This window comes from Peromyscus leucopus, chromosome 8b (assembly GCF_004664715.2).
Source record: "Peromyscus leucopus breed LL Stock chromosome 8b, UCI_PerLeu_2.1, whole genome shotgun sequence".
NCBI lineage: Eukaryota > Metazoa > Chordata > Mammalia > Rodentia > Cricetidae > Peromyscus > Peromyscus leucopus.
In genome coordinates, this window is record NC_051086.1 from 59,394,320 (window position 1) to 59,422,154 (window position 27,835).

Below are 27,835 nucleotides of genomic sequence, written 5' to 3' on the forward strand. Positions count from 1 at the left end.
CCCCAAACCACAAACATAAACTGGTCCTGGTGTTTTCATCAACAGTGCAGCTAAGAAACAGTTTAGAGAAAGCTGAACAGGATTCAGAGGATGTCCACTCTGTCCTCTCCGATGGCTCCGCCATCTCTGGTGTAAGAGTCCTTTTACAAAGTGGTGCGTTTGGCTGTTGCTTAGAGGTCCTCTTGTGCCTTCTTCTTCTTCTTGGGTTTTTCTTCTTGAATTATAGGGGGGTTTGTAGCTTCTCGTTGTAGATAGCTAATAAAATCATTTAGTTCACGGCCACCCTCATACTTCTTTGGAGTTAGCTTCTTGTTGGCTGGTGAGAAGTAGATGGTAGGAAAACCTTTGACTTCATATGGAGAAGGCACATCGTTGGCTGTGGCATCCATCTTGGCTATAACAATATTTGGGTCTTTGCTGAGTTTCTCTCCCAGTTCTTTATATTTGGGTTCCAGATTCTTACAGTGACCACACCAAGGGGCATAAAATTCAATCAGCACATCCTTATCTTCATTATTCACTATGTCATCAAAATTTTCTGCTACCACAACCTTGACAGGCCCATCGTTGGTCTCTGGGATAGGTTCAGACTTCAGGTATCTCTTCAGGTTGCCATCAAAGTAATCCTGCAGGAACCGCTCAAGAGCCTTGCCATCCCGCGAGAACTCCTCCTGCATGACAAACTTCTCTCCTTTAGCAGTTCTGATAGCCACAACGGGAACCTCTCCAGTGGTGCTTTCCAAGCCAAAATCAGACAGTTCATGGCTAAAGGTTTTTCGGCTAGCCACGGCAAAGCTGAGTTTGTGTCCAGCATCAAGGAATTTCTTTGCCACCATCATCACCCTGTTTCTCCAATAGTTGGAACCTTTAGCATTCTTTTCATAGTCCACATCATAGTAGGCTGTAAGTAAGTCCTTGCCCTGTATCAAATCTTTATTGTCTTCTGTCATATGAGGACAGATGCCAAAAATGCTTTCCTGGATGAACTTTTTAATCTTGCCACTGGTCATTTTTTGTTCAGTATACGCCACAGTTTTGTCTTCAAACTTGTTAGTAAGATGTAAAGGACGAAATAAAGTGATCCCCTCTCCGTTATCATCGTACTCCTTCACCAGAGACTCAAGGTTGGTGTGTGCAAATCGGTAGTTATCTCTCAAGTTGCTGGCCGCTTTTAGGAACTCGGAGTGCCCATCACTGAATAAATCCCTGAAAAAACCCACCACTGAAGCATCTTTATCACTAATGAACTTCTTAAATTCTTCCTCAGACCGGAGAGGAACGGAAGCTGGTCCTGCTTGCTTCTTCAAGTGGCTGACAATTCCATCGGCGGTCCTGGGCCCATCATAAGCACCTGCTTCTTCCCCATCTCTAAATATTTTAAGGGTTGGGTAGCCGCTGACTCCATACTTATTACAGGTGTTTGTGTTGGCAGTGCAATCCACCTTTGCTAATGGCACTATTCCTTTTAATCTAGTTGCTGCAGCTTCATACTCAGGGGCAAGCCTCTTGCAATGTCCACACCAGGGGGCGAAGAACTCGACTAGCATGAGGCCCGCTGAGCCCGTGTCGGAGACGCGACTCTCGAAGTTTTCGTCCGTGAGTTCCAGCACGTCGGAGGCGGCGGCGAGGCGGGCCGAGGCGAGCAGCAGCGCCACGCCCGGGAGCAGCGTTAGGCGGCTGAAGCGCATGGCGGCGAGACGCGGCGGGGGGCGGCCGGAGGGTCGGGACCCGGGCGGGGGAAGGTACTGAGAAGGGAGAACCCGCAACCTGCAGCCGCTGCCTGCGCTCGCGCGTCTGGCCCGGGCGGACCTGCTGCCGAGGTCCCAACCCCCTAGGCCGGCTCGGGGGCCGCAGTGTGGCAGCCGCCGATTTCCTCCTCCACTCTTGCTGCCACATGTTCGTACCTCACATCGGGACGGTATTAAAGGTGTCTTTCTCCCACTGAACCATAAGCATCTGTCCAGTACAACTTCTCATCTTCTTCTGAGCCTCTGCACAGAACACACTTGAGGAATTTCTTGTCTGACTAATACTTATTCATAAATGTTTTCCATATACAGGTTTTTGTTTTCTGTACAGAAAACAGAATGTGTATACTGTGTATGTTCATAAGAGAGCCTCAAAAACAGACTGGAAAGCTCCAACTATGAAGAAAAAGAACTTACTTTAAAAATATTTTATTCTCTATTAACGTTTAACAAGTAGGGAACAGATGGATGTGAAGGTGCATGCATGTAACTAATCCCAGCACTTGGAAGACAGAGGCAGAAGATCAGGTGTTCAAGGTCAGCCTTGGATACAAAGCTAGTTTGAAAAAGGTGAAAGATTTTATATATGCACTGAAGGAAAACCAAAGTATCATAGCAAGTTTGAGGCACAGTCTGGGCTACATAAGTCATTGTTTGGAAAAAAAAAATCTAACAAAAAAAAACCAAGCAGGTATTACTTGGGGGGTTGCGGGATGGTGGTGAAGAGGTTATTTATTTGAAGATAAAAACTATTTAAATTACAGTATGATTCATATAAAACTCACCATTTATAAGTGAGCTTCAATCCAGCAATATTCATGCATTATTCATAGCAACTAAAAAATAGAAAAACTCCAACTGTCCATCAGATGAAGAGATAAGTAATATCTACAACCCACGATCATATTATTCAGTCATAAAACAGTCAAAGTACTGATGCATGGTATAGCATAGGGGAGCCTTTAAAATACCATCATAAGGGCTGGAAAGATGGCTCAGAGGTTAAGAGCACTGCTTTTCTTCCAAAGGTCCTGAGTTCAATTCCCAGTAACCACATGGTGGCTCATAACCATCTGTAATGAGATCTGGTGCCCTCTTCTGGCCTGCAGGGATATATGCAGACAGAACACTGTATACACAATAATAAATAAATAAGTCTTTAAAAGAAAAATACCATCATAAGTGAAGGGGAGCAGACATAAAAGACCAATTACTGTGTGACTCCTTTGATGAGAAATGTCCAGAATAGACAGATCCATAAAGACAAAAAAGAGATGAGCATTTTTTCCTTACAGAACTGAGGGAAGGAGGTAACTGGAAGTGATTGGTAAAAGGGTTTTCTCTGAGGTGATGAAATGTCTTGGAACTGGATAGTGGGAATGATGGAGTAACCTTGTGAGTGTACTCAATTACACACTTGAAAAGGTGAGGGCTGTGCCATTTTGTTATTAGAACACACCAGCAGCAGAATTTATTAGGCAAAGCAGTTTGGGAAAGCCCAGGTATTGGCCATGGCCTTCTCTCCAGTGACCAGAATGGCAGACTCTCGTCAGACATGACCTGCAGTTAATTACAAAATGTACAAGAGCAACCCAGTCCTCAACTGTGGTGAGAAAATTGATCCCTTCCTTTCTGCTTCTTCATTTTTACCTATCATTTCCAAATTTTCTATCTTGACTAAGTATTACTGTCTCCTTAGACATAGGCACAACCTAACTCCCCCGTAGGATGCATTCAAATGGAAGCACATGTTCCATTAGCACCAAGGAGTCATTTCTAGGGGCTAGAGTGACGATGACTCGGTGGCTAAGAGCCCTTGTTGATCTTACAGAGAACCAAGGTTCAATTCCAGCTTCATGTGCCTCACAGTCATCCTTAACTCCAGTTCCTGAGGAATCTGATAACTTCTTCTGACCTCCTTGGGTACCAGACACATGTACACACACACACACACACACACACACACACACACACACACACACACACACACACGATCTTAAGAAAAATTTAAAAAAGAAACCAATTAAAAATATTTCAAACACTGACAGGAATTCCTTGGGTATGACAAAGCTACTTCCTTGCTCATGACAGACCCCTGGGAAACCCTGAGCTCCCCTCCACTTCTGACAGTCTCTCTAAGGCAAGCACTAAGTTGCCAGAAGGCTGAGGAGGGGTGGCATGCTTGACTACATGCTCTTGCGTGTAAGCGTCAAGGCTGACGAGCACAAGTGTGTGTAGTGGTGCATGTCTATATCCCCAGGCCCGGGAGGTGGAAGCAGGAGGACCCCACATTCTAGGTCTGGCTGGGCTACATGATCCTGTATCCAAAACCCAAAGCGAGACAGAACAGAAGATTGTTTCTGCTACTTTCTATCTTTATAATGTTGTTTTCTTAAGCTGAGAAAATATACATTACATTAAAGTGACCCCTAAACTAAATGATAATTCTGTTTGGAAGGGCAACCTATGAACTGGCCAAGAGGAAATGGACCCTAGCAGCAGGATGTAGGGAGGATTCTTACTTTTAAGAAAGACAAAGAAAGAGAAAACTCAGATTCAGAGAAGCAGTTAACCCCAATCTACTCTGCTTTCAGCAGAAGACTGGATAGAATTTGCTCACCTTCAATCCAATCATCAAGTCACTAAAAATGCATATGGATACAGTTAAACCACATACAGACATTTGCTTTTAATTTCAAGGCAAGTGAGCCTTAGACTTTCTTAAATCCCTCCTGCAGGGTCAGAAGTTGAGGCAAGAGGCACACACACTGGCTGCTCACTTCTTGCAGGAAGAGCTGAAGGAAGGATGGGGATGGAACTTGGGAGCAGTAGTGCAGACCAACAGAGCAGGCCCATCCTTAAGGTTCCCCAGTCCAAGTGCATCATGCCCCTTATCTGTCCAAGTCCACAAGGCCTTCAAGTGACAGAGGGAGGCCAGAGGTGTGTGTGTGTGTGTGTGTGTGTGTGTGTGTGTGTGTGTGTGTGTATGTGTGTGTGTGTGTGTGTGTGTGTGTGTGTGTATAAGAGAGAGAGAGAGTTTTGGAGGTGGCATAAGAAACAAACAGCAAAAAAAGGGGGGGCGGGAGGAGGGAGGACAGGGGAATATCCGTGGCTGATATGTAAAGTTAAATCAAATTATAAAATTAAAAAAAAAGAAACAAACAGCAGACAGGGTCTCCCTGATTTGCTTTCCAGGGAGTCTGCTAACTTTGATAAAATGTTGTTGCTGGAGGGCTTCTCTCCAGGTTCCCCAAGCCCCGCAGTCCCACAATCCACTTATAAAATAATCACTCAGACGCTTATATCACTTATAAACTGTATGGCCGTGGCAGGCTTCTTGCTAACTGTTCTTTTATCTTAAATTAACCCATTTCTATAAATCTATACCTTGCCATTTCCACTCCACACTGCCGACCCCTGAGGGATTTCTTGGATTGGTGGCAAAGTCATGTGTCCTGGACAGACCTATGTTTGCAGGCTTCCCTGGTCATCAGCTGCAGCGGGGCCATCTGTCCTGTGATCCTAGAGTGACCAGGAGTCGGGTCCCGCTGACAGGGGTCGGGTATGGCTCAAAGCAGGCATTTGGCCGAATGATATTATGATATCTGTGGTCTGTGCCTTGTTCACGTAGTTGGATTTCTGGCCCACAGAAGCAATCCTTATGCTCTACCCAGCTTGGCTAGCCAGAAACCCTGAGAGCTTGGGGACTAGATCCAGGGTGGGCCTGGTACTCAGTGCTAAAAATTCTGTCCTGTGAGGGTGAACCAGGCTGTCTAAGCCTCTGCTGAGAACAGGGCTCGGGCAGGACTGTGGGGAGAAGCGCCAACACAAGCGTCTGGCAGGTGCTGCCAGGCAAGGCTTCTCAGCAGGGACACGTTTCCCTGGGATTACTTTATTGTTGTTGTTGTTGTTGTTCTTGTTTTTGACGGTACTAGGAATTGAACCTATGGCCTTGTGCATGCAAGGCAAGCACTCTATCACCTAGCTACAGCCCTACCACCAGTCACACACTTCCTTCAGTGGCTTTTCTGACTTGCATTTTCCTTAGGGACTATGGTGGTTTGATCGAGATGTTCCCTATAACCTCAGGCATTTGAATACTTGTTCCCTGGTTGGGAACTGTTTGAGTAGGTTTTAGGGGTGTGGCCTTGCGGAGGAAGTGTGTCTCAGGGAGCAGGCATTGATGTTTCTTTCAAAAGCCATGGGCCATCCCAGTTTGCTCTCTGCTTCTGCTTCAAGGTGTGAGCTCTCCTGCTCCTCTAGCTGTCCCCCTTCATGCTGCCATGCTTCCTGCTAGGACGACAACGGACTCTCAGCCCTCTCACAGGCCCAAAACTCTTCCTTCTGAAAGCTATGGTGTTTCACGACAGAAATGGAAAAGTAACTAAAACAAGGATACTTTCATCCATTTGTGACCTATATTTTCCTCTATTACTAAAATAAAATCAATTTTGAAAGTGAGTTAGTATGTGGAGGACTGTCTATATATTTTATTTACTTATTTATTGTTAAGTTTTTGTGTTGTTCTTTCCTTGTTTGTTTTTTCAGTCAGAGCTCATGTGGCCCATGATGGCCTCAAACTTAATTTGTAGTTGAGAATGATCTTGAACTTCTGGTCCTTTGGCCTTCACCTCCCAAGCAAGATTACAGGTCTGTGGCACCACACCAGCTTCAACACACCTTAGGTTAAGTATGGAAATTTGTATTTTGTGATTCCAATTGTCTTTTAATAAGATCATGAGTGAATCTAAGCAGACAGGGGCTTGAGACATTGTCTTAAAACAGGACTATCACCATTTTTATATCATAAAGTGGGCTCCGAAGGTGGCACGCAGTTGCCAGCACCTACAATAGCTACCTGAGCTTGGGAAGGGGGGAGTGGGGGGCGGAGATGGCACACAGTTGCCAATACCCTACAATGGCTACCTGAGCTTGGAAGGGGTGGGGTAGGGGGCAGAGATGGCCATGAGGAAACAGAAACCTAACCCCCAGCATTTCTCAGAAACTCTGTGACTCAAGGAACTTGCTCATCAGAAAACTGCAATTTCCTCTCCTCTCTATCTAAATGGCCATCTGCTACCCATAAACTGGCCTGACTGCCACAGTCACAGACCTGATAGGCTTGGCCCAGGGACCCCGTTCTACCTAAGACAGGAAAAAAAATGTCCTGAGAGGGAGGGGTCTGCCTTAAGCCTTCAGGAACCCTATAATGTCCACTTGCTCTTACAGATGGCTCTGCTTTCTACTCTCATGAAACAGCCATAGTTTGTCCCCAATAATATTTTTTTCTACCCATGGAGTGGTCCTCTTCAGCGGTTTTGCTGTACTCAATTACAGTACCACCTCTCTTCAGCCCAGTGCTGAGGGACCAAATCTCCATGCTGAGGGGTCTTATGCAGGCAAGGAGAGGATCCTACCAAAGTGCCAGGACCTTAGGACTGGAAAGCTGGGAGCTAGAGAACATTGCAGGGGTGAGTGGTGCTCCAGGCCTGATTACATTGCTATTCTTCTCTCAGAGTAGCTACAATTCTGTGAGCTCTGGAGTAAAATGACCGTAGTGGGACCTTCTGTGGGGAAGAAACACAGTAACTGATTGCAGGTAAATACGCACACAGCTCAGGGTGTGCCACACGGCAGGAATTGAAAAACACCACCACCCACAAAACAATAACGTCAAGCTTAGAGTCCACATCAAGTTTTGTTAGGAGTTTTGTAAATCACTTATTTGGCCCATTTTCCTTGTTGAAAAAAAACTTAAACTGGACACAGTGGCATGTGCCTGGGGCCCTAGCTCCTCTGGAGCTGAGAGGAGAGGATCACTAGAGATCAGGAGTCACAGGATGAGAAGATATTGACACTTTACAGAGAAACAGTGAAAGAAGCCTGGTCACCCCTGCTCTGGTGCCCAGACCCAGCTCCCTCAGGATGGTCTTACCAGGGTTCCGTCTGTCAGGGTGCAACCGGAGAAGCGTTTTGCAAGAAACCCCTCAAAGTTAGTTGTTCTCTGAATCGCAAAGAGAAGCAATTTCACTTCAATTTCCTTAGCTCTGGCTCGCATGATTTTGGAAAGTTCTGTCCTTCAAATAGAGAAAGGAGACTGAGGTCAAACAAACATCTTCCATTCAGGACATGACAAAGTGGGCTGGAGAGATGGTTTGCTGGCTAAGAGTACTGCCTACATGGTAGTCACAACCATCTGTAACTCCAGTTCCACAAGAGTTGAGTCCCTCTTTTGGCCTCCATGGGCACCAGGCATGCACATGGGGGCACATAATATATTCAGGATATACATATATACATAAATAAAAAATAAATATATATTTAAAAATATATATGTTCCTAGCATTCAAGAGGCAGAGGCACGTGGCTCTCTGTAAGTTCCAGACTAGCCTGGCCTACAAAGCAAGTTCCAGGACAGCCAGGGCTACAGAGAGAAACCTTGTCTCAAGAAACAAACACACAAACAAAAAATAGATAGATAGATAGATAGATAGATAGATAGATAGATAGATAGATAAAAATAAAAAGTGTATTTTTTTTTTGTGTGTGTGTGTGTGTGTGTGTGTGTGTGTGTGTGTGTGTGTGTGTTGTATGAAGGGAAATAGCTTTCATTTGGGAAAAAATGTACAGGAGCATTTCAAACTCTGAGGTCTACTACCAACTCAGTCTAAAGCCTGGGGAATAAAATAGTCTTCCTCCTGACACAGGCACTTTATAAGAACATTCCTCAGATAGTTGAAACCTAGATATGTAGCCCTACACATGCTATGCTTTCTCCACACATGTCTCTATGGAGAGGTTTAATTTATAAATTATGCACAATAAGAGCATAAGAGTAACTTATGATAATACAACAATTATAACAATATATTGTAATAAGCTACTTTTTTTTTTTTTTGGTTTTTCGAGACAGGGTTTCTCTGTATAGTTTTGCGCCTTTCCTGGATCTTACTCTGTAGACCAGGCTGGCCTCAAACTCACAGAGATCTACCTGGCTCTGCCTCCCTAGTGCTGGGATCAAAGGTGTGTGCCACCACTGCCCGGCCTGTCATAAATTACTTAATTACAAAGCTCTTTATCTTCCAGAAAGCTCAATACACATCTCATCATCCAGATCAAGGCCCCAGAAATGTCCATCAGAGGCCCAGTAAAAGAGGACACTATATGTTTGTCTGCTTCCTGCCTGTGGAGCCTAGGTGTACCTCCCCTAGGTGTTCTTGTTGCAGAATAGAGGTTATCTGGGAACAGTGACAGGTGAGTTCTTAGAAGGTACTGCGCTGTCATCATCTTCCCGCACAATGACAGCCAAACAAAACCTCTGAGTGTGTCTGAGAACGATGTGTCTGTAGGATGTCCGCCAGAATCCCGACAATGAAGCTTGGCAGCAGCATGCCCTAGCTGGGCCCACAGCAGGCGGTGATGCTCGAAGAGACCTGCTGTCTTTAGTGCACTGCCAGTCTAACTAACGCACACTTCCTTTTGCACAGCCTGCCTGGCAAGTGTGCCGAACTGAAGCTGAGAGAAATCAGTAGCAATTTCTCAAGAAGTTCACTCTTTCTTTGCCAGCAAGACTTAGAAGCTGACAACCATAACTAGCCATGAATTAATACTTGCCTATTTATTAAATACTGTATCTAGAGGCTGGAAAGATAGCCCAGCAGTTAAGAGCACTGGCTGCTCTTCTAGAGAATCCAGGTTCAATTCCAACACCTACATGTTGGCTCATAACCATCAGCAACTCCAGTTCCAGGTGATCCTATACCCTCTTCTGGCCTCTGTGGGTACCAGGTACACATGTGGGGCACAGACATACATGCAGACAAAAAATGCATACACATAAAAATTAATAAATCTTGCGGCGTGGGTGCACGCTTTAATCCAGCACTCGGAGCAGAGCCAGGCGATCTTTGTGAGTTCGAGGCAGCTGGCTACAAGTGAGTTCCAGAAAGCGCAAAGTACACAGAGAAACCTGTCCGAAAAACAAAAAAAAAAAAAAAAAAAAAAAAAAAAAAACAAAAATTAATAAATCTTTAAATAAAATACTGAATCTATGGTAGCACATGTGTGTCTTTAACAACAGCCATTGTGAAGGTACACCACCCAAAGTGAACCCGAATGTAAACCACAGAGTCCAGTGAAAATGTATGTTAAGGTAGTAAATGGCAGCAGTATGCCAGCGGGGATGGGGGAGTGGTAATACAAAGTGTGCTGTGATGTGAATTGCATCAGACAAAACAAAGGTTTCACAAAAAATCTGTTGTGTAATGACTACCATCGTAAATTTGTGATGTGAATGTGCAAAGGGGGGGGGAGGGCAGAGAGACAGAAAGAGGGGAGGGGGCAGAGACAGAGAGCCAGCATAAACGACACTAAGGTGGCTGTGTCATGTTTAGATGCAGGCCCTTTCTCTCCTGTATTAACCTAAAGTCAAATAAAATTATGTGCTGTTAGAATGAAACTATAGTAATAAAATCCATTTACCACACTGTTTGATATAGTTACAAATAAATAATAAAAAAGTTTGACTCTGGCTTTATCTGCCCTGGATATTCCTGAGTTAACTTTGCTAGGGTGTAATTCTTCAATAAGGAACTTTGTGGCCTAGGCTATACTCACAAATACAGCAGAGTGGATGAATGAGAGGTCAGATGCCAATATTAGAAATCACAGAATAGAAACACTGTATTAGGGAAATGCATTCAACAAATTCTTTCCTTAGTGTCTGCCATGCACTTAAAAAAGAAACTACCCTACTCTTTTAGAGCTATCCACCCATCAAGTCAGAAGTCAAATGATGACGGATGGACGCACTATGTTCCGATATACATGATCCAGATGCAGGGGAAATCACTCTGGACAAATCTGCCTGGTGAGCCCCAAACTGGTAAGGGAGGGCAGCGCAGTTGTGTGCTGTTTGGGGCAAGGGCTAGGTGACAGGGAAGTCCTGGAGCCAGGAAGCGAAGAGAGGATGAGGCTGTAGTTGGTATGAGGGTGGCACCAATCATTTGGTAGAGATGGAAAAAGTGCCCGATTTTCAGGTCACATGGAACTGTAAGTCAGGTCTGGAAGCAGGAGACAGCGGAAATTTACCTCGTCACGTGACAGAATTCTACTGAGATCCTCTCCGTCATGCACCACTCCCGTGGAAACATCCGACCATACTTCTCCTCATAGTCCACAAGCTGACGTTTCACCCAGGCATAACGTCTATCAATTTTGTCCAGCCAGGCGACCTCGTGAGAGAGGGAACACCACCACTTAGTGCTCAGAAGTATAATAAGCAAAAGCTAGGACCCAAGAGAAGAGACAGCCAACCTCCATGTTTCTCCAACTTAGATTCTGAGTCTACACCATGCTGTCTACTTGAACAGAATTTAGTTCTCCACCTATGGTCCATGGTTGGGCATCAGGGGTCTGTGTATTTCCTAAAACTGTATGTAAAGTGTGACGCACAAGTACATTCTTCTGGGGAGAAGCTAGCTTTCATTAATTTCTCAAAATGGTCAGCGACTCAAATGGTGAAGATCCACTAACTTGTAAAGTCAGCCCAGGGCTCTGTGGTTCAGTGCACAACACTATCAGACAGTTCATCGTACCAGTAACTACAGGTCAGGGGGCCTGGCAGCATTAGTTCCTTTTTCAGTAAAACTGAACTGTTTCATCTAGCCAATACTTACATCTTGGTTTTCTTGAAAAAGTACCAGATACTCTGATAGATGCTGCTTAATAAACTTTTTGATGATTTCCTGTTTGATTCTGGGGTCCAAAATGTTAGCCACCAGGCACGCATCTCTCAGGACATTGCTGGGTCCTCCCGGCCTCTGGGGAACAACAGCACACAGCAGTTAAATGTTGGAAGCACCTGTACATCTCCTGGCCCGTGGCAGCTGCTTCTTCCTGGTCTCTCCCTGTCCTCACCCCTCTCCCTGGACAGCCAATCTTGCTGCAGGAGACTGGCATCTTAGTTACTGGCTCCTCGAGAAAAGAACAGTAGCTGCTAGTCTTGCAGTGACCAACCTAAAAACTTGCCCATGACTCAACAAGGCATTCAAGAAAACAGAGCCAGAAAAGATCACAGGAAAGGTTACTTTTGTGTCGAAACTGAAAGTGACCTAAAAAGCCAGAATGACAGCAGAAATTCTACTAAAGGGGCCCAAAAGTCAGTCACTCACATGTACATTTTTCCTGCTTCCAGTCTTCCTAGGATCCCTGATGTGTTGTTTGCTTATTTGCCAGCTGGCTTGCCTGCCTGCTTGCCAGCTTTGAGACAAGGCCTTGCCATGTAGCCCAGGCTAGCCTCAAACTCAGTGTCCTCTTCCTCCAGCCTCCCAAGTGCTGGGATCACAGGCATGCCCTACCATACCCAACTGCCATTCCCATTCTTAAAGAGCTATATTTATGACAAAGAGGTGGTGGTTTTAAAAACCCACACCAAATTCTAAACCACCAGACTCATTTCACTGATGGCCAATCATCCAGACAGACTGCCAAAAGTGAAATACTCTGACACTGCTTCCCTGACCTGAGGACTGAAGTGGGGAGGGGCTGTAAGGATACACAGCTAAGAAGGGCCTTGTTGACTGCCAAAGCAACTGGATCTCCCTGACCTGCTGGTGTATCACTGACTGTATGTGCTGACCAGGGTCCCTCCGGTACGAAAGAAGACTTGGGAGCTCTTGGTTTAGCTACATGGCCTGGTGCCTTGGGAGAAGTCACTCAACCTCACCTGAACAGCAATGGACTTAGATCAGGATGAGCAGACATTCTCCCACAGCTTTCCTGGCTGTTTGTCTTTGTCAATTCTGTCCATCTCAATTGACGTTCAGATATAATGTGACATGCTCTATTCTGAACAGCTATTCTGCTGCCCTCTGAACATACTGCCCTCTGGCTTCGGGATGGAAATGCTTGAGCTCACTGACAAGTCATGGAGGCCCAAACTTACAGGTTCAGAGGTTCAAATTTTCTCATTTACAAAAAATTTACTAGATTATCTTGGTGTCTCAGTTACTTTTCTATTGCTGTGAAGAGACACCATAACCAAGGCAACTTATAGAAGAAAGAGTTTATTGGTGCTCATGGTCCAGCATGGCAGCAGGCAGGCAGGCAGGACACTGGAGCAGTGGCTGAGACTTATTCAAAAGTAGGGGGGGGGGGGGGGGCAGCTTTTCCAGCACTCGGAGCAGGCAGGCGGACTGTGAGTTGAGCAGCTGGGATCAAGTGAGCTCAGAAAGAAAGCTAAAAAAATTCAAAAAACCAAAAAAAAAAAAAGTAGGAGGCGGAGAGAGAGCCAGGAATGGTGCTCTGCTTCTGAAACCACAAAACCCTTGCCTAGTGGGCACACCTCCTCCAACAAGGCCACACCTCCTAATCCTTCAAAACACTTCCACCAACTGGGGACCAGTATGAGCCTATGGGGACCATTGTCATTCAAACTACCACATTTGGATATTTCATTTTAAAATTTCAATTAATTTTTCTTAAGATGGGACATTTCCTGTATATCCCAGACTGGCCTAGATCTTGCTATGTAGTCTGAGCTAACTCATGATCCTCCTGCCTCAGTCTCCAGGATGCTGGCTGGAGTGATAGGCATACCCACTAATTGATACTTTTAAAAAAAATGTTTTGGTTCCAATTTGCAAAACAGGATTAGTAACACAAGGCCTTTTAGAAAAATCAATAGCCTTTTAAAAAGGAAAAAGAAAACTTAACACTATCCCATTAAGTAACAGCCAGAAAAGGAAGTCAGGTCATTAAACCCTTTTAACTTCATATGCCCACTGGGACCTGGGAGAAAAGGTAGAAAGTAGGCCATGGTTAGATGATAGGCAAATAGTAAAGATAGCCTTCACCCACATCCTTCTGAAACATTGTGCAATGGGATGCGACAGAGAGCACAGGAAAGCAGTTGCCTAGGAAGACTACTGTTTACAACTAGCCAGTAGCCTTAAAAGAAAGCCACTAACCAGGCAATCCCTTTTTGCTTTTGAGAACTTCATTTTCCTCAGAGGGCCAACAGGAATAATGGCTTTCCAATCTATGCCTTTCCTGAGTTACATCAGGTGACTAAAAGATGCAGTTCTCGAAGCAAAGTGCTTCACAAATGAATATCAGATTCCTGGCAGTCAGTTGAAAAACACAAAGGCATTAAGGTTAGGAGCTGGTTGCCTACAGAAAGCAATCTATCAAAGCCAGGGCTGCCATCTCCACCTACTTCCTAATACAGAGCACAAAGGAAAAGCGATTAAGATATTTCCAGTTATTGAATTATAGAGCAAATGCAGGAAATGCTCCTTGGCTCACAAGTGAACGTATATCCATCCCCACCTCCACCCACAGAGCCCAGTGAGGAATGCTGCTGGCCATGTGCTCGGCTTTGCTTCTGCCTTCAACAATGCTTTCTCTTGAAATAGCTCAAATAATAGAGAAAACAAGCTTCTGCGGGTTCTGTCCTCCCTGACACATGCAAAGCATTAAGATGACATCTGCTGCAATGTGAAGTATGGAGCTAATAGCAGTTTACCAGCACAATGACAGCCAAGGGAGGGAAGCCTGTGTGAGAGACATGTACCCAACAGCTCCCAAGCGAAAGCGAAGGCCTCGCAGACACAACAGAGACAGCTCCACCACCGGGGAGCTCGAGGATCCCAGAGAAGAGGATTCCCACCATTAAAAGTGAGTCTCTGGACTGTGTCATGAGTTACATAAGCTCCTAGACACGCCTCCCAGTTGTCTTTTCACCAAACCAAAACCAGTGTTATGTAACAATCGAAAAAACATTGTGGTCTGAAGGTTTCTTTTCTTAAAAAAAACACAGCTTTGAGGAAAAAAGCAAGTTTATAGGGCAGACAAAATGCAACATTTGACATACATTAAATTAAACCAAATGAATCCTCATTTTTCCCCCAGAGGGAGGATGTCATGTAGCCCAGGCTGGCCGCAAACTCAGTATGTAGGCAAGATGAACTTGAACTTCTGATTCTCTTGCCTCCACCTTTCTAGGGCTTACTTTACAGACATGCATCACCACACCCAGTTTATATGGGGCTAGTGATCAAACTCAGGCCTCATGCATGCTTAGGTAGGTACTCTACCAAAAAAAATCACAATCCTGGCCCAAGTCCTCTTTCTGAGGCTGGAAGGACACAGATAAACAATTAGCATTGCATTGTGATACTTAAAACAGAGGCTAGTCTGAGTGGGTAGATAGCTGGCCTGTGCCTGCCAACACTTCTGGAGTGATACAACGTGTGCTACCACTCACTGACTGGAATATGAGAACAGTGATAATACCTAGAGATTGGAGGGAAACTGAGAACCAGTACCTTGGTACCCTGAGAAGGAAACGCCTCTTCAAAATCAGCCAGGATCTGCTGTCCCAACTCAGTCTGCGCAGCCTTCACCCTGGGAGGAAAAGGGACTGTATTAATGACTGGTACCATTTTCAAGTCCCTGTATATAATGGATCCACAGGGCCAGGAACTGTTGAAGTCTCCAGGACTGTGCAGGTGATCACCCGGGAAGGAAAAGGGATGTACAGCTAGGTAAGAGAGGTCACAGAGAATTGGGGGTTATGACTTGGATGAAGGCCTTTCAGGATGGATTGTCTTACTGTCTTTTTTTTTAGTGCTAAGGACTGAACCTATGACCTTGGGCATGAGAGGCAAGTGCCCTACCACTGAGCTATACTCTCAGCCCTTCAGGATACAGTTCTAGGTCACTCTTACCTACTGTGCGGTATATATGCTGATCTTTACAAAATTCCATTTGAGGGTGGTTCTACTGCAGGGAAATATTATATAACAGCACCCTGATCAAACACAAATCTGTTGGATTACTGAAACAAGTTTCCTGTTCTATGGGGCACAGAGTGGGAAGAGTGGTTCAGACTGTTTCAGAGGGGTTTTACATTTGCTTTTTATAATATTGTAATTCAGAAACATAACATTGAAAACAAATAACAAAAAGAATGTTCTCTAAGGAAAAAAAAAAAGAGCCAGGTGATCAATGAACTATTGTTTAAGAGCGATGGGCATTATCTGTAATCCCAGCACTGAAAAAGTAGAGGCAGGAGGGTCACAAGTTCAAAGCCAGACTGAGATGCACTTTCAAGACCCTGTCTCACAAAGCAAAATAAGACGGGCAAAACAAGTGATGGACATTGGGTGAAGATTTAGCTTGAAGAGAGTGTGAACAAAAGACTGAACTGTAAGGAAAAACATGTAGAAGGACAGTGGGGTGGGGTGGGCTGGTTCTTTATGGCATCTGCAGGAATACTAGGTGCTCAAGAACTATTCAGCTCCACTGAAAGGAGAAAGGAGAAGCAGCTAGGATGAAACAGGAAGTGTCCATCGGTGAGTACTGCAATCATGTCCTCCTTGGCCACCAGCTGCCTCTGCTGGTGACACCTGGCTTGTCCCAGCCAGGCATAGAGCTAGAGAACTAGGCTCCTGGGCAGCTGCTGGACTTCCCTGAGCCTGACGTAAAGACTTGCTTTGCCAAAAGCACCATGAAACAGCATGCCTCCTTTCTTGGACTCCACCCTGCAACTTCTGGATTGATTTTATAAAGTTTCTAGAAATAGCGAACAACCTAAAACCACAATTTCTTTGGCTACTGAGGAGAACCTGGCAAGTGGCTGAGATTTTATTTTTTTAACGAGAGCATAGGCATGACCCAGAACACTCAGTTTCTTCCTGTGGCATAGTTATAATCATGCCTGATTCCAAATACTTTCCAGGGTTTTTCCACTGTCTTCAAATGTTCTAAACCATTCCTACAGGTGAGTTTATATTCTTTTAAGTTTGTGTTCAAGATAAGGCTATGCTGGAATCCACCCCACCCCCACCTGGAGTTGCCCAAGAGACATCTGGAAACTTCCCCTGAGTGTAAAGTCTGATGTGAGAGAAAAGAATGTGCTTTCATAAAATTGTCCCTCAGAGCATCTTGCCACTCCCCAGAGCGAGCCAGCAGACTGTCTACTGTGGGGCCAGGTCACAAGGCAGAGATCCAGATGTTCACGCTCCTCTGTTCTGACCCTCTTCTTAGAAACACAAAGACAGCACCAGTTCTTTCCTGATCCACAGGACAAATCCTGTAGGTGAGGCCCAGCCCTGACCACAGGTATGCATGGTCAGGGTCACTGACAGCTCAACGAGGATGCTGGGCTCAGCTCTGCCTCTGTTACCTCCAGACTACTCTACTACAATTCCCAACCTCCATGTCCTTGCTGATTCTAACACTATGGGGGCTGGAATGACAGCCAAAGCACATGACGGGTCTTGGCACTGGAGCACCAGAGAAAGGGAGTCACCAGGCTCTCACTGGTAATGACTTCCAATGTTCAGAGTCGCCCTTGAGACCAGCAGACTGAGCCGTGTCACTAGTAAGCCGCTTGTAGACAGTTACTTCTTCTATGTGGACCACAACTAAGAACCCCTGGGAAGGGGGCTGGAGACACGGCTCAGCAGTGAAGGCACACATGGCTGCTCTTCCCGAGGACCAGAGTTGGTTCCCAGGACCCATACCAGGTGACTCACAACCATCTGTAACTACAATTCAGGGATTCAACAGCCTTTCCTGGCCTCTGAGGGCACTCACAGATACACATGGAGAAGGAGAGAGAGAGAGAGAGAGAGAGAGAGAGAGAGAGAGAGAGAGAGAGGATAGAGGCCTTTAATGTGTTTCTAGTACTGATTATTTCACAACACCCAGCTTACAGTTTGATCTGGCAATAGCACTCACCTTTACAAGTGGTAGCAAGAGGGATTCATAATTAATATTAGAGCAGAAAAATAAGCCTCAGCCTAGAATTGTTTGCAGCAGTGGTTGTCTCCCAGTGATGGAGATGAAAGAGCAGCTATTCCCCCGTAGACATTATTGACAAAGATAGATCACATTCACAGGCATTTTCTGGGTGAGATGTGAGCCACAGCTTCTGTAATGGTTACAGATGATAAACAATCTCCCAAAAGGCTCCTGTGTTGAGGGTAGTGCTGCTGGGAGGTGACTGGACCATGAGGACAGACTTCACCAATGGACTAATCGGCTGACAGATTCATCATTTGATGAGGTAATTGGGAAATGATGGAACACAGAAATGGGGCATGGTTTGAAGAAGTAGGTCACTGGCTGGGGTGGGCAGTGCGCTAGAGGGAGTATATGTGTATATATACATATATAGTTTTGGTGAGTGTGTGTGTGTGTGTGTGTGTGTGTGTGTGTGTGTGTGTAAACTGGAGGATAACTTGCAGGAGTCAATTCTCTCCTTCTATCATATGGATCCCAAGGATTGAACTGGAGTTGTCAGGCTTGGTAACAGGCATCTTGACCCACTGAGCCATCTTACTGGCTCACCTAGGTGGATTTTGTCCTCAGATCCTTGTTGTACTTTTCCTGGCCTCACGTATGCCACTCTGCTCTACCATTGCTTCCTACATGATGCTCTGCCTTACCTGTGTTGCCAGAGCCTTTTTTCTTTCTTTTTTGAGACAGGGTCTCACTAAGTAGCCTTTGCTGCTCTGAAACTCGATCTGTAGACCAGGCTGGCCTCGAACTCACAGAGATCCTCCTGCCTCTGCCTCCCGAGTGCTGGGACTAAAGGCGTGCGCCACTAGTCCAGTCACCACTACCTCTTTCAGGTTGTTTTTCTTTGTTATTTCCTCACAGTAGCAGACACTGAGGCAGTGATCGATTGTCCAAACAGGACCCTAGAGACAGCTGACAAGCTTATCATCTTATCATCAGCCCACCAACTAATGTGGGGCAGTGTGGTGGTATTGTGTTCCCCAAAATATTGTGCACGCTAATAAACTTATCTGGGGTCAGAGAACAGGACAGCCACAATATTAAACATAGAGGATAGGCAGTGGTAGCACACGCCTTTAATCCTAGCATTCCAGAGGCAGAAATCCCTCTGGATCTCTGTGAGCTCAAGGCCACATTGGAAACAGCCTGGCATGGTGACACACGCTTTTAATCCCAAGAAGTGAGCCTTTAATCCCAGGGAGTGATGGCAGAAAGCAAAAAGATATATAAGGCATGAAGACAAGAAACTAGAAGCATTTGGCTGGTTAAGCTTTTAGGCTTTTGAGCAGCAGTTCAGCTGAGACCCATTTGGATGAGGACTCAGAGGCTTCCAGTCTGAGGAAACAGCATCAGCTGAGGAACTGGCGAGGTGAAGAAGCTGTGGCTGGTTCTGCTTCTCTTATCTTCCAGCATTCACCCCCAATACCTGGCCTCAGGTTTGTTTTATTAACAAGAGCTTCTAACATTCGTGCTACAGGGCAGGAAGGGTTAGAAGTTCCTTCCTTCTGGCAGCTGAGTGTGGGCACACCTCGATCTCTGTGAGCTCGAGGATAACTAGGGCTATAGAGAGAGACCCTGTCTCAAACACAAACAAACAAAAAAGTTCATCATCCAAGTAAACTTAGCCTGTTGTGTGTGACAGCGATCTGAAGTTGGTTACTACTGGGAAATAGAGCATCCTGTTGCCTAGAAAAAAATCAAGAAGTGGCTTCTGGCATCATTCATGCCATGGGACGACAGGGTTGTTCAAAGGTGCCCTTCTCTAATGTAATGTCACTCATAAGAAATGGTGGCAGAGGGACAACAAAATAGGAGACCTCGAGTTTCACAGAAAAACACCAGTGTATATTCATTATCTCGTGACAGCCCAGAGAAGACACCTGCCACTGCTCTGAAACAGTGTCCTGACCCCACAGAATGCCTTGACTGAATACAAGAGATCAGTCAAATACTCTAAGGCAATAGTGCTCCCAAGAACCTCAACCAGGAGTGTTGCAGAGACTTGGCGGGAGGCTCTGAGATCATGGAATGTGGCCCTCAGAGCTTAATCTAAGAGGCCCAGACAGAACTTGTCAAATAGCTAGGCAGACCCCTCCATTCTTTTTTTGTTTTTTTCACTACACCATGTGACTTCCCAACCTGCCAGACCTCTCTCTCATGTAAGCAGTTAGACATAACTCTGGTGGGGAAAATATAAGGGTTCCCAGGTTTTGTTTTGTTTTGTTTTTTAAAGAAATGCAAGAATCTTCCATTCTTTCTCAGGAAATATTGACTGTCTAGAAGCATTTGCTCTTGTGAATATGCTTAAGCCAAGAGGATTTGAAATGAAAAGCTATTAAAGAAAAAAATCTCTCCTTCAACGCTACATTAAACATTTAGGCATTTGCCAGAAGGGTAGTTGAAAGAAATAGCAAATCAAGGCCCATGAACTTCATATTTCAAACGTACAGGCAAAGACTTGAGAATGCAGCCTTGCGTGTGACGTGTGCAATTTATAACAGCAAGGCATTACACTGAGCAACGCAAGGGTAACTCTCAGCTTTCTTTCCTCCTTCCCAACAAACAGCTATTTCTATTATTTCCAGATGGATCTACCATCACTATATAAACATAAGGGAGGACAATTCACCAGAAATGATGCTAAAAATAGGCAGTCTGGACTTTGCTCAAAATTTGAGCACCTCTTTGAAGACCGACGGCAGTGGAGCCCTGCAAACAGGCAACTCCTGCACCACACTCCTTTCAGAGCTGCAGACGAGGACATGCTGCACCACAGGACAAGCACAGACCCAGGTTAGAAACGAAGAGCAAGTTCAGCCAGGAGCAACAGACGTTTGCAGGGCTGACAGATTTGATGAAGTATAGGACTCCTTGCCTCCTGCCTCACTTTAAGACATGGTTCTTAACCCGTGGGTCAAGACCTCTTGGGGAGTTATCAAACAACCCTTTCCCTGGGGTCACTTAGGACCACTGGAAAACACAGAGATTTACATTACAGTTTATAACAGCAAAAATAGAGTTATGAAGTAGCAATGAAGATGATTTTGTGGTTGGGGTCACCACAACATGAAGAACTGTATTAAAGGGTCGTAGCATTAGGAAGGTTGAGAATCACTGCTTTAAGAGAATGCCACTCTGATAGTGCTCACTAAGTTTCTTCAAATTTATAAAACTATACCTTTGAGAAACTAAAGATTTATTTAGTTTATTATTGTGTGTGGATGGATGTTTTTCTTTCTCTCTCTCTCTCTCTCTCTCTCTCTCTCTCTCTCTTTCTTTCTTGCATGTGTATTTGTGCACCAAATGTATGCTTGGTGTCCTCAGAGGTTGTGAGTTGCCATGTGGGTGCTGGGAATCGAACCTAGGTCCTCTACAAGAGCAACAAATGCTCTTAACCACTGAGCCAACTTTCCAGCCTGGAAAAAAAAAAATTTTTTTTTTTTTTTAAAGCAAATAGCACCCGAAGAACACTGGCAAAAAAAAAAAGGAAAAAAATAAAGCAATGGAACTGTCTCAAACTAAAGAGAACTTATATATAGAAAAGGGAAAAATCCACAAAATGAAAAGGCAGCCTATGAATCAGGAGAAATATTGGCAACTGCATAGCTCACTAAGGTTAGTATCCAAAACATATAAAGAGCTTGGATAGGACAAAATAAAGACAACAAATGGGGCCAGGGATATACTGGGTCGGTGGAGCGCCTGACTAGCTAGCCACTCCTGGGTCAGGCTCCAGCACCTCATGACCAGGCGTGGGAGCACACACCTGTAGTCGCAGTACTCAGAAGGGGCTGGCAGGAGGGTCAGAAAGTCAAGATCATATTCAGCTACATGGAGAGTTTAAGGCTATCTTGGGATATCCAAGACCCTGTCAAAGGGAGGAAGGGAGGAAGGGAGGAAGGGAGGAAGGAAGGGAGGGAGGGAGGGAGGGAGGAAGAGGGGAAGGAGGGAAGGGAGGAAGGAAGCACAGGCAAAGAGGCCAATAAGACACTTAGGAAAAAGTATCTGCCACCAAACCGAGGATGTGAGTTGGAGCCAAGGAACTCACACGGTGGAAGAAGAGAATGACTCCCAAAAGTTGTCCTCTGGCCTCCACTCACATGCTGTGACTCCCAAACACCACCACCCCCAAAATAAAATCAATGTAATTTTTAAAAGCAGGCAAAGGATCTAAATAGGCATGTTTTTCAAGGCAGACATATAAAATCAACAGGATATATGAAAAATGTTCATCATTACTTCATCTCCAGAGATGTGCAAGTCAAAAACCCCAAAAAGGAAGCCAGGTACGTGATGAACGCCTTTAATCCCAGCACTTGGGAGGCAGAGGCAGGTGGATCTCTGTGAGTCCGAGGCCAGCCTGGTCAACAAAGTGAGTTCTTGGCTGGACTATATAGAGAGAGCTTGTCTCAAAAAAACTAAAATCAAACAAATAAATAAGTAAATAAATAAACATTAAAACCAATGAGGGGCTGGAGAGACAGCTGAGTGGTTAAGAGCACTTGCTGCTCAACCTGAGGACTGAGTTCAGATTCCAGGTCCCAGCACCCACGCCTGCCGGATGGTTCACAAGCACCATTAATTCCAGTTTCAAGGGATCCAACAAGTACACACAGACATACACACATACAAATAAATTTAAGAAGACCAAACCTCACTGAGATAAAGCCTCACTTGTAGCTAATTCCCGACTTTCCCATCTTTGCCTCCAAACTGAGATTCCAGATCACCAGGATGACTAATCTCAAAAGGAGAAATGGTGAGTGTTGGTGAGGGTGTGGGATGAGAATTCTTGACTACCACTGGCAGAGACGTTAATTGGTGAGGCTATGATGGAAAATGATATGAAGTTCTCAAAAACTGCCCATGAATCTACACAGGTTATGTCCCCAAAGGAGATGAACTCCACACCCTACAGACAGCTGCCCTGCCCTGCTCACAGCAGTAGGTTTGCACCAGGCCAGATACGGAAACAAACGTGTCTTTTGATGGACAGATATGGGTTAAAGAACCATAGTGCATATATGCGGTGGGATTTTATCCAGCTTTTAAAAAGAAGATGCTGACATCTGCAACAATATGGATAAACCCGAAGGACTTAAGAGTAGATGAAATAAACCAGACACACAAAGATAAATCTGGTGTGATCTCTCTTAGGTGCAGACTCTTAAAATCTAAAGTCAAATGCAGCTGCTCTCGGTGTCTGAGGGCCTGAACTGCCATGCTAATCTAACTATGGATCAGAAAAATCGGGAGCGGGGGTGACAGGGCTGGGACTGCAGCTCAGTGCAAGAGCACGTGCTGAGCATCCACAGCCTAGGCTACAGAAGGCACACAGCACATGTCTGCTAGGGAGATGAGAGAAACGAAAGAATGGCAACAGATCACTGAGTCAGTCACCCCAAGATAGAGCAGCCTGTGCTACCTCCCGCTCCTCCTGACCCACTGAGGGCAGCCTGCTCCCTCTACCCGCCGTCCTTCTTGCCTAGACTCGTGAAGTCCTGCTCGTGGGCATTCTTGGCTGTTCACATTCCCAGTCTGATATGGCAACCAGCCACCTCTAAGTGTAAAGGGTTAGGAAGGACAAGGGAAGGGTGGCGATTTCCCTAGCACTTTGCCAAACCTATTCCGACATTCCTTAACAATCCCTGGACATCTCCACTGGAAGACGGTATACCAGCACATGCAGCAACCTCCCTTCCTGCTTCATATTCTTAGAAATTATGAAAAGATCTAATAGGAAGGAGTCAAAAGCCAGGCAAGAAAGGGGGCAACAGACTAGATAGTCTGTGGGTTTCCTGGGAGAATAAGATAAAGAAGAAAATCAAAGCCTAAGGCTGCTTCTCAAAAATGAAAAGACACAGAGGCTGGAGAGATGCTCAGCAGGTGAGAACATTTTGTTGCTCTTGCAGAGGACCTGGGTTCAGTTCCCGGCATCCACATGGTGGCTCACAATTGCCTGTGTGACTAATTCCAGGGGATTCAAAGCCCTCTGCTGATCAACACAGATACCAGGCACACACATAGTGCACATACATAGATACAGGCAAAATACTCACACACACAAAATGAAAAAAGCATATCTAAAACAAAAGAAAATATAAAGACAAGAAGTGGTAGATACCAGGAGCAGGAGGGAGTTCTGAAGGCAAGCTCTAGAAGTATCTACTTGGCTCAAATCACAGTGCTGTGGATGCCAGAAGCTGTGTCTGCATCCTTACCCTAAATGCTCACAACACTGATTTGAGTCTGTGGGCCTGTAAACCCAGCACTCAGCAGGGGGCCAAGGGTTAAACTATTTAAGAAGATCAGGCCTCTGGCATACCAACTGCCTGTGCCTGCAGGTTTGGCCCCTAGAACCTGCTTAAGGTTGTGTTCCCTTAAGCAAAACATCCCTCCTCTCCCTAATAGCAGATGGCAGTGATTTCTGATCAGAGTAACAAGAACATTAGGGGAAAAAAAAAAGGCCTAGAAGAGGTGGCACATGCCTGTAAACCCAGCACTCAAGAGGCAGAGGCAGGTGGATCTCCGTCATTTCGAGGCCAGCCTGGTCTACAAAGAGAGTTCCAGGATAGTGAGGGCTGTTACACAGAGAAACCCTGTCCTCAAAAACCAATAAATGAGTGAATGAATGAATAAAATTCAAAAATCCCACCAAAAATATAAGCTTTCAGCTGAGAATCACCAAACATCTGAAGAGTGCTACTATGAAGAGAGTCAACAAACTAAGACCTTACACCACAGGACAGACAGACACACAGCAACTCAGAGCTTTCAGAGATATTTAGAGTTCTAAATCTCTAGTGATTACAGAGGGCACTATTATGCCCCTGAGGAAAGAATCATCTAGATGGAAATTAAAAACTGTATTGTTAGATAAAAAAAAAAAAATGTGACAGCTGGGCCAAAGAACAGAATGGGCACCAGTGAAGACCAAGGTAGAAGAGGAAGACAGAGCCAATGATCCAGAAGGAGCCCCAAAGGACCAGGCAGAGAATTAGAAAGCAGCTGTGCACCGCAGACTACAAGTTACAATGGTCATGTAGTGGAGAGTTCCACAAACACAGAGCAGAAGAAACACATCACAGGATCACCCCAGGGAAGAGATGAAAGGAAACAGTTTATCAGAACTCAAGGAATCTGAGCTATGAGTGATGGCGCACGCCTTTAACCCCAGCACTCAGGAGGCAGAGGCAGACAGATCTCTGAGTTCAAGTCCAGCCTGGTCTACAGAGTGAGCGCCAGGCAGCCAGGACTGCATAGTGAGACCAAGTTTCAAAACCAAACCAAAACAACAACAAAAAAGATACTTCACAGAGGAAATATAGTCAATCACCAATTATTGAGGAAATTAAAATTAAAGGGGGCAAGTAGTGACTTTCATCAACCAGATTGCATAAAATGAAAACCAACAATGCCTAATTTGTTGAAGGTTGGAGAAACAGGTACTCAAGCACTTCCAGATGGCACTGTGAATCTATTAAGCTTTTTTGGAGAGTAAATGAGCTGTGGTTATTAAAATTTTAAATGCATATAACCTTAGGACCTAGAATTTACTCTACTTGCACATGTGTGAAAGGAGGTGTTTTTTGAGCATCAGAAGAACGAGTCCAGGGACATGGAAATAGCAAACTAGTCTGGGATGTGCTCTCCCATGGCAGTCCAGACACGGAATGAGCAGCTCCACAAACAGTGTAGTTAGTGTGCAGTGACAATCTGAAGGGAACACCAATAAGCTGTAGCAGTTCCTCCTTCCAGCACAGCAATAGGGTTCGAAATGAAGCTAAGGGAATTTGCACACACCTGTTGGTTACTTTTTGTCTCTTTCTTTGCTAGTGTTTTGAAAGAGGTTCTCACTCTGAAGCCTAGGCTGGCCTCAAACTCAGTCAGCCCTCTAGCTCAACCTCTGAGTACTGGACGATAGCTGTGAGCCACACACATCTAGTTTAGACTTCGGTTTGGTTTGGTTTGGTTTTTCGAGGCAGGGTTTCTCTGTGTAGCTTTGGAGCCTGTCCTGGAACTCGCTCTATAGACCAGGCTGGCCTCGAACTCACAGAGATCCCCCTGCCTCTGCCTCCCGAGTGCTGGGATTAAAGACGTGCGCCACCCACCGCCACGCGACTAGTTTAGACTTTTTAAATAAAAGAAATCGCACATTTATATGACTTGTATAGTTAGATAACGAAACATGAGAGGACAGAAGTACATAACAGCAGGCCTTCCTAAGAGGGCAGGAGGGGAACAGTGCTGCTAGGGCTGCCTCCTCCCCTGCCTCTGCTTTCTGATGTTCCCTCTAACAGGAGGGGCCAAAGAGGCACTGAACTCACTGTCCCTCCTTCTCCAGAAGTCTCTTCCTCCTAAGAATCTGTCTTTCTTTTCACTGGATCTGAATCTGGGATCAGAACTTAAGGGCAGAGGCCAGAGAGATGGCCATCAGACAGAGCACTTACTGCTCTTGCAGAGGACTCAGGTTCCATTCCAGCACCCACGTGGTGGTTCACAACATCTGTAACTCCAGTTCTATGGGATCTGATGCCTCTTTCTGACATCCATGGACACCAGGCACATGTGTGGCCCACAGACATGGTGCATATATGTATGTACAAGCAAAAAACTCAGACATAAAATATAAATAAGAAAATAAAAGAAATTCTGGGGAAACCTCCAGGATGGTAAGAAGACAGAACAAGTTCGGAAAGAAACTCATCACTGTGATATGTGATGTTCTGGTGACAGCATTGTATTGTCTAAAAACTGCCAGAGCATCCACCTATCCCACACACTGCTTTCACCAATGTGCCTTTGACATTCCTCTCATCAGAGAGAAAAGGGAAAACATGCCTTTTTCCTCTTGAATTTCAACGGTTTTGTGATGGCACGTGACTTCAGAGGCCAAGTCTCTTGGTGCACTCATCCTTAGACCCCAGCTGTCTTACTTTGAGAAAGCCTGAGTAGCCCATGAGAACAACAGGGATCACAGTCCACGGCCTGGCTGAGCTCCCAGCTGACAGTGAACACCATGTGGCAGCCATAGCAGCCGATGGCTGCTCGGGTCCGTCATCAGCTGCCTTAACTGGTGGTGCATGGAGCAGAGATATATATTATCCAAGGCTGGCCAAGTTTCATGAGCAAAATAACTGACTTAGGCCAACAAGTTCTGTGGACAATGGAGAGCTGTGCATAGTAACAGACATATGAGTGTACTTGCTGATTCAGGCAGCCTCCAAAGGCAAGGGAAAGGGTATCGCAGATTGAGGTCACATAACATTTGAGGCTGCTTCCTAGACTAAGGGGGAAATATATGGAACCATCTTTTCTTATGGAAAGCGTCTGTGAGGACATCTTACCTTTCAGAAAGCTGCCGGATCTGTGGGATCCCCATGTACTTGTGAAAGTGCTCCAGAACATTCATGACACCCTGAAGGAGATTAGCAACTTCTCCGTATTGTCTGCGCCTGGTCATGGCTCTGCAAGGACAAGAGTTGAGACTAGAAACCAAACACTGAAGACACAAGATAGAGATGTGGGATGACCTCGATAGCTCTAAGTGCTGGATATGTATGGTGCTGAGCACCGGGGAAGAAAAAACCTAAAGATTTAGCTCACTCTCCAGGTGACATCATTCAGTAAGAGAGAGTCAAGTAAGTGGTTAACTAACAGCAAGGAAGGTGAATTAAGTTCTAAATAGCAATGTAAGTTACATGCCACAGGGCACAAAAGAATGTGTGTGCTGGATGGATCAGGTAGCAGGAGGGGACTTTGGGTTGGCATTACATTTTAAAGAACGTTGTATAAAAGGTCGCTGAGGATTGTGGTGCACAGAACAAAACCATTTTTCTAGAATACAAAAGAGGATGACTGTTTGTGATTTCACGTTAACTGCAATCTGTAGTTTTAAGCCAATGATAAAGAACTGCATCAGAGATGTCGACTTGCCCTGCTGCTAAGGGTAATACGAAGCTTGAGTAAAAGATGCTGATAAAATCAACAGTTACACATGGCAATAAAGTACAAACTATCAGGTCTGAATCTTCCACTGGAGTTGGCTTTCACATTAAATGTGTAATTCATGACTTCCCTTACGAGACATTTCAAGGAAAGGCTCAAGTTCAAGCCACGGTGCTCCACTGCCATCGCTACCTGCTAACCCCCAGAAGGAAGGAGGAGGATGGCTCTTCAGTCCCACTGGCTGCCCGCCCTGGGTGATCACTCCTGCAATGGACCAGGACTCTGTTACCCATGGTAGACCCAGCAGAGGCTAGGAATGATGGAGCCCC

At 45.3% G+C, this 27,835-nt stretch overlaps 2 protein-coding genes across 5 annotated transcripts in view; both read right to left on the reverse strand.

Annotated features, from left to right (window-relative positions):
• The window catches only part of Vps53 (VPS53 subunit of GARP complex), a 151,400-nt gene that overhangs the window by 74,482 nt on the left and 49,083 nt on the right, over nucleotides 1-27,835 (reverse strand). For all 4 annotated transcript variants that reach the window (XR_005090317.1, XM_028866779.2, XM_037200743.1 and 1 more), the window contains exons 7-11: nucleotides 26,906-27,025; nucleotides 15,077-15,155; nucleotides 11,426-11,569; nucleotides 10,839-10,981; nucleotides 7,684-7,825 (exon numbers count right to left, since the gene is read on the reverse strand). Coding sequence is in view for 3 of the 4 variants with exons in the window: in XM_028866779.2 (XP_028722612.1) it covers nucleotides 7,684-7,825; nucleotides 10,839-10,981; nucleotides 11,426-11,569; nucleotides 15,077-15,155; nucleotides 26,906-27,025 (628 nt within the window). In the remaining variant the exon portion in view is untranslated. The remainder of the gene's footprint in view (nucleotides 1-7,683; nucleotides 7,826-10,838; nucleotides 10,982-11,425; nucleotides 11,570-15,076; nucleotides 15,156-26,905; nucleotides 27,026-27,835) is intronic.
• LOC114691448 (protein disulfide-isomerase A3-like) lies at nucleotides 31-1,826 on the reverse strand. The gene has a single exon (XM_037200745.1). The coding sequence runs from the start codon at nucleotides 1,686-1,688 to the stop codon at nucleotides 171-173; it is 1,518 nt and encodes a 505-aa protein (XP_037056640.1). The 5' UTR covers nucleotides 1,689-1,826; the 3' UTR covers nucleotides 31-170.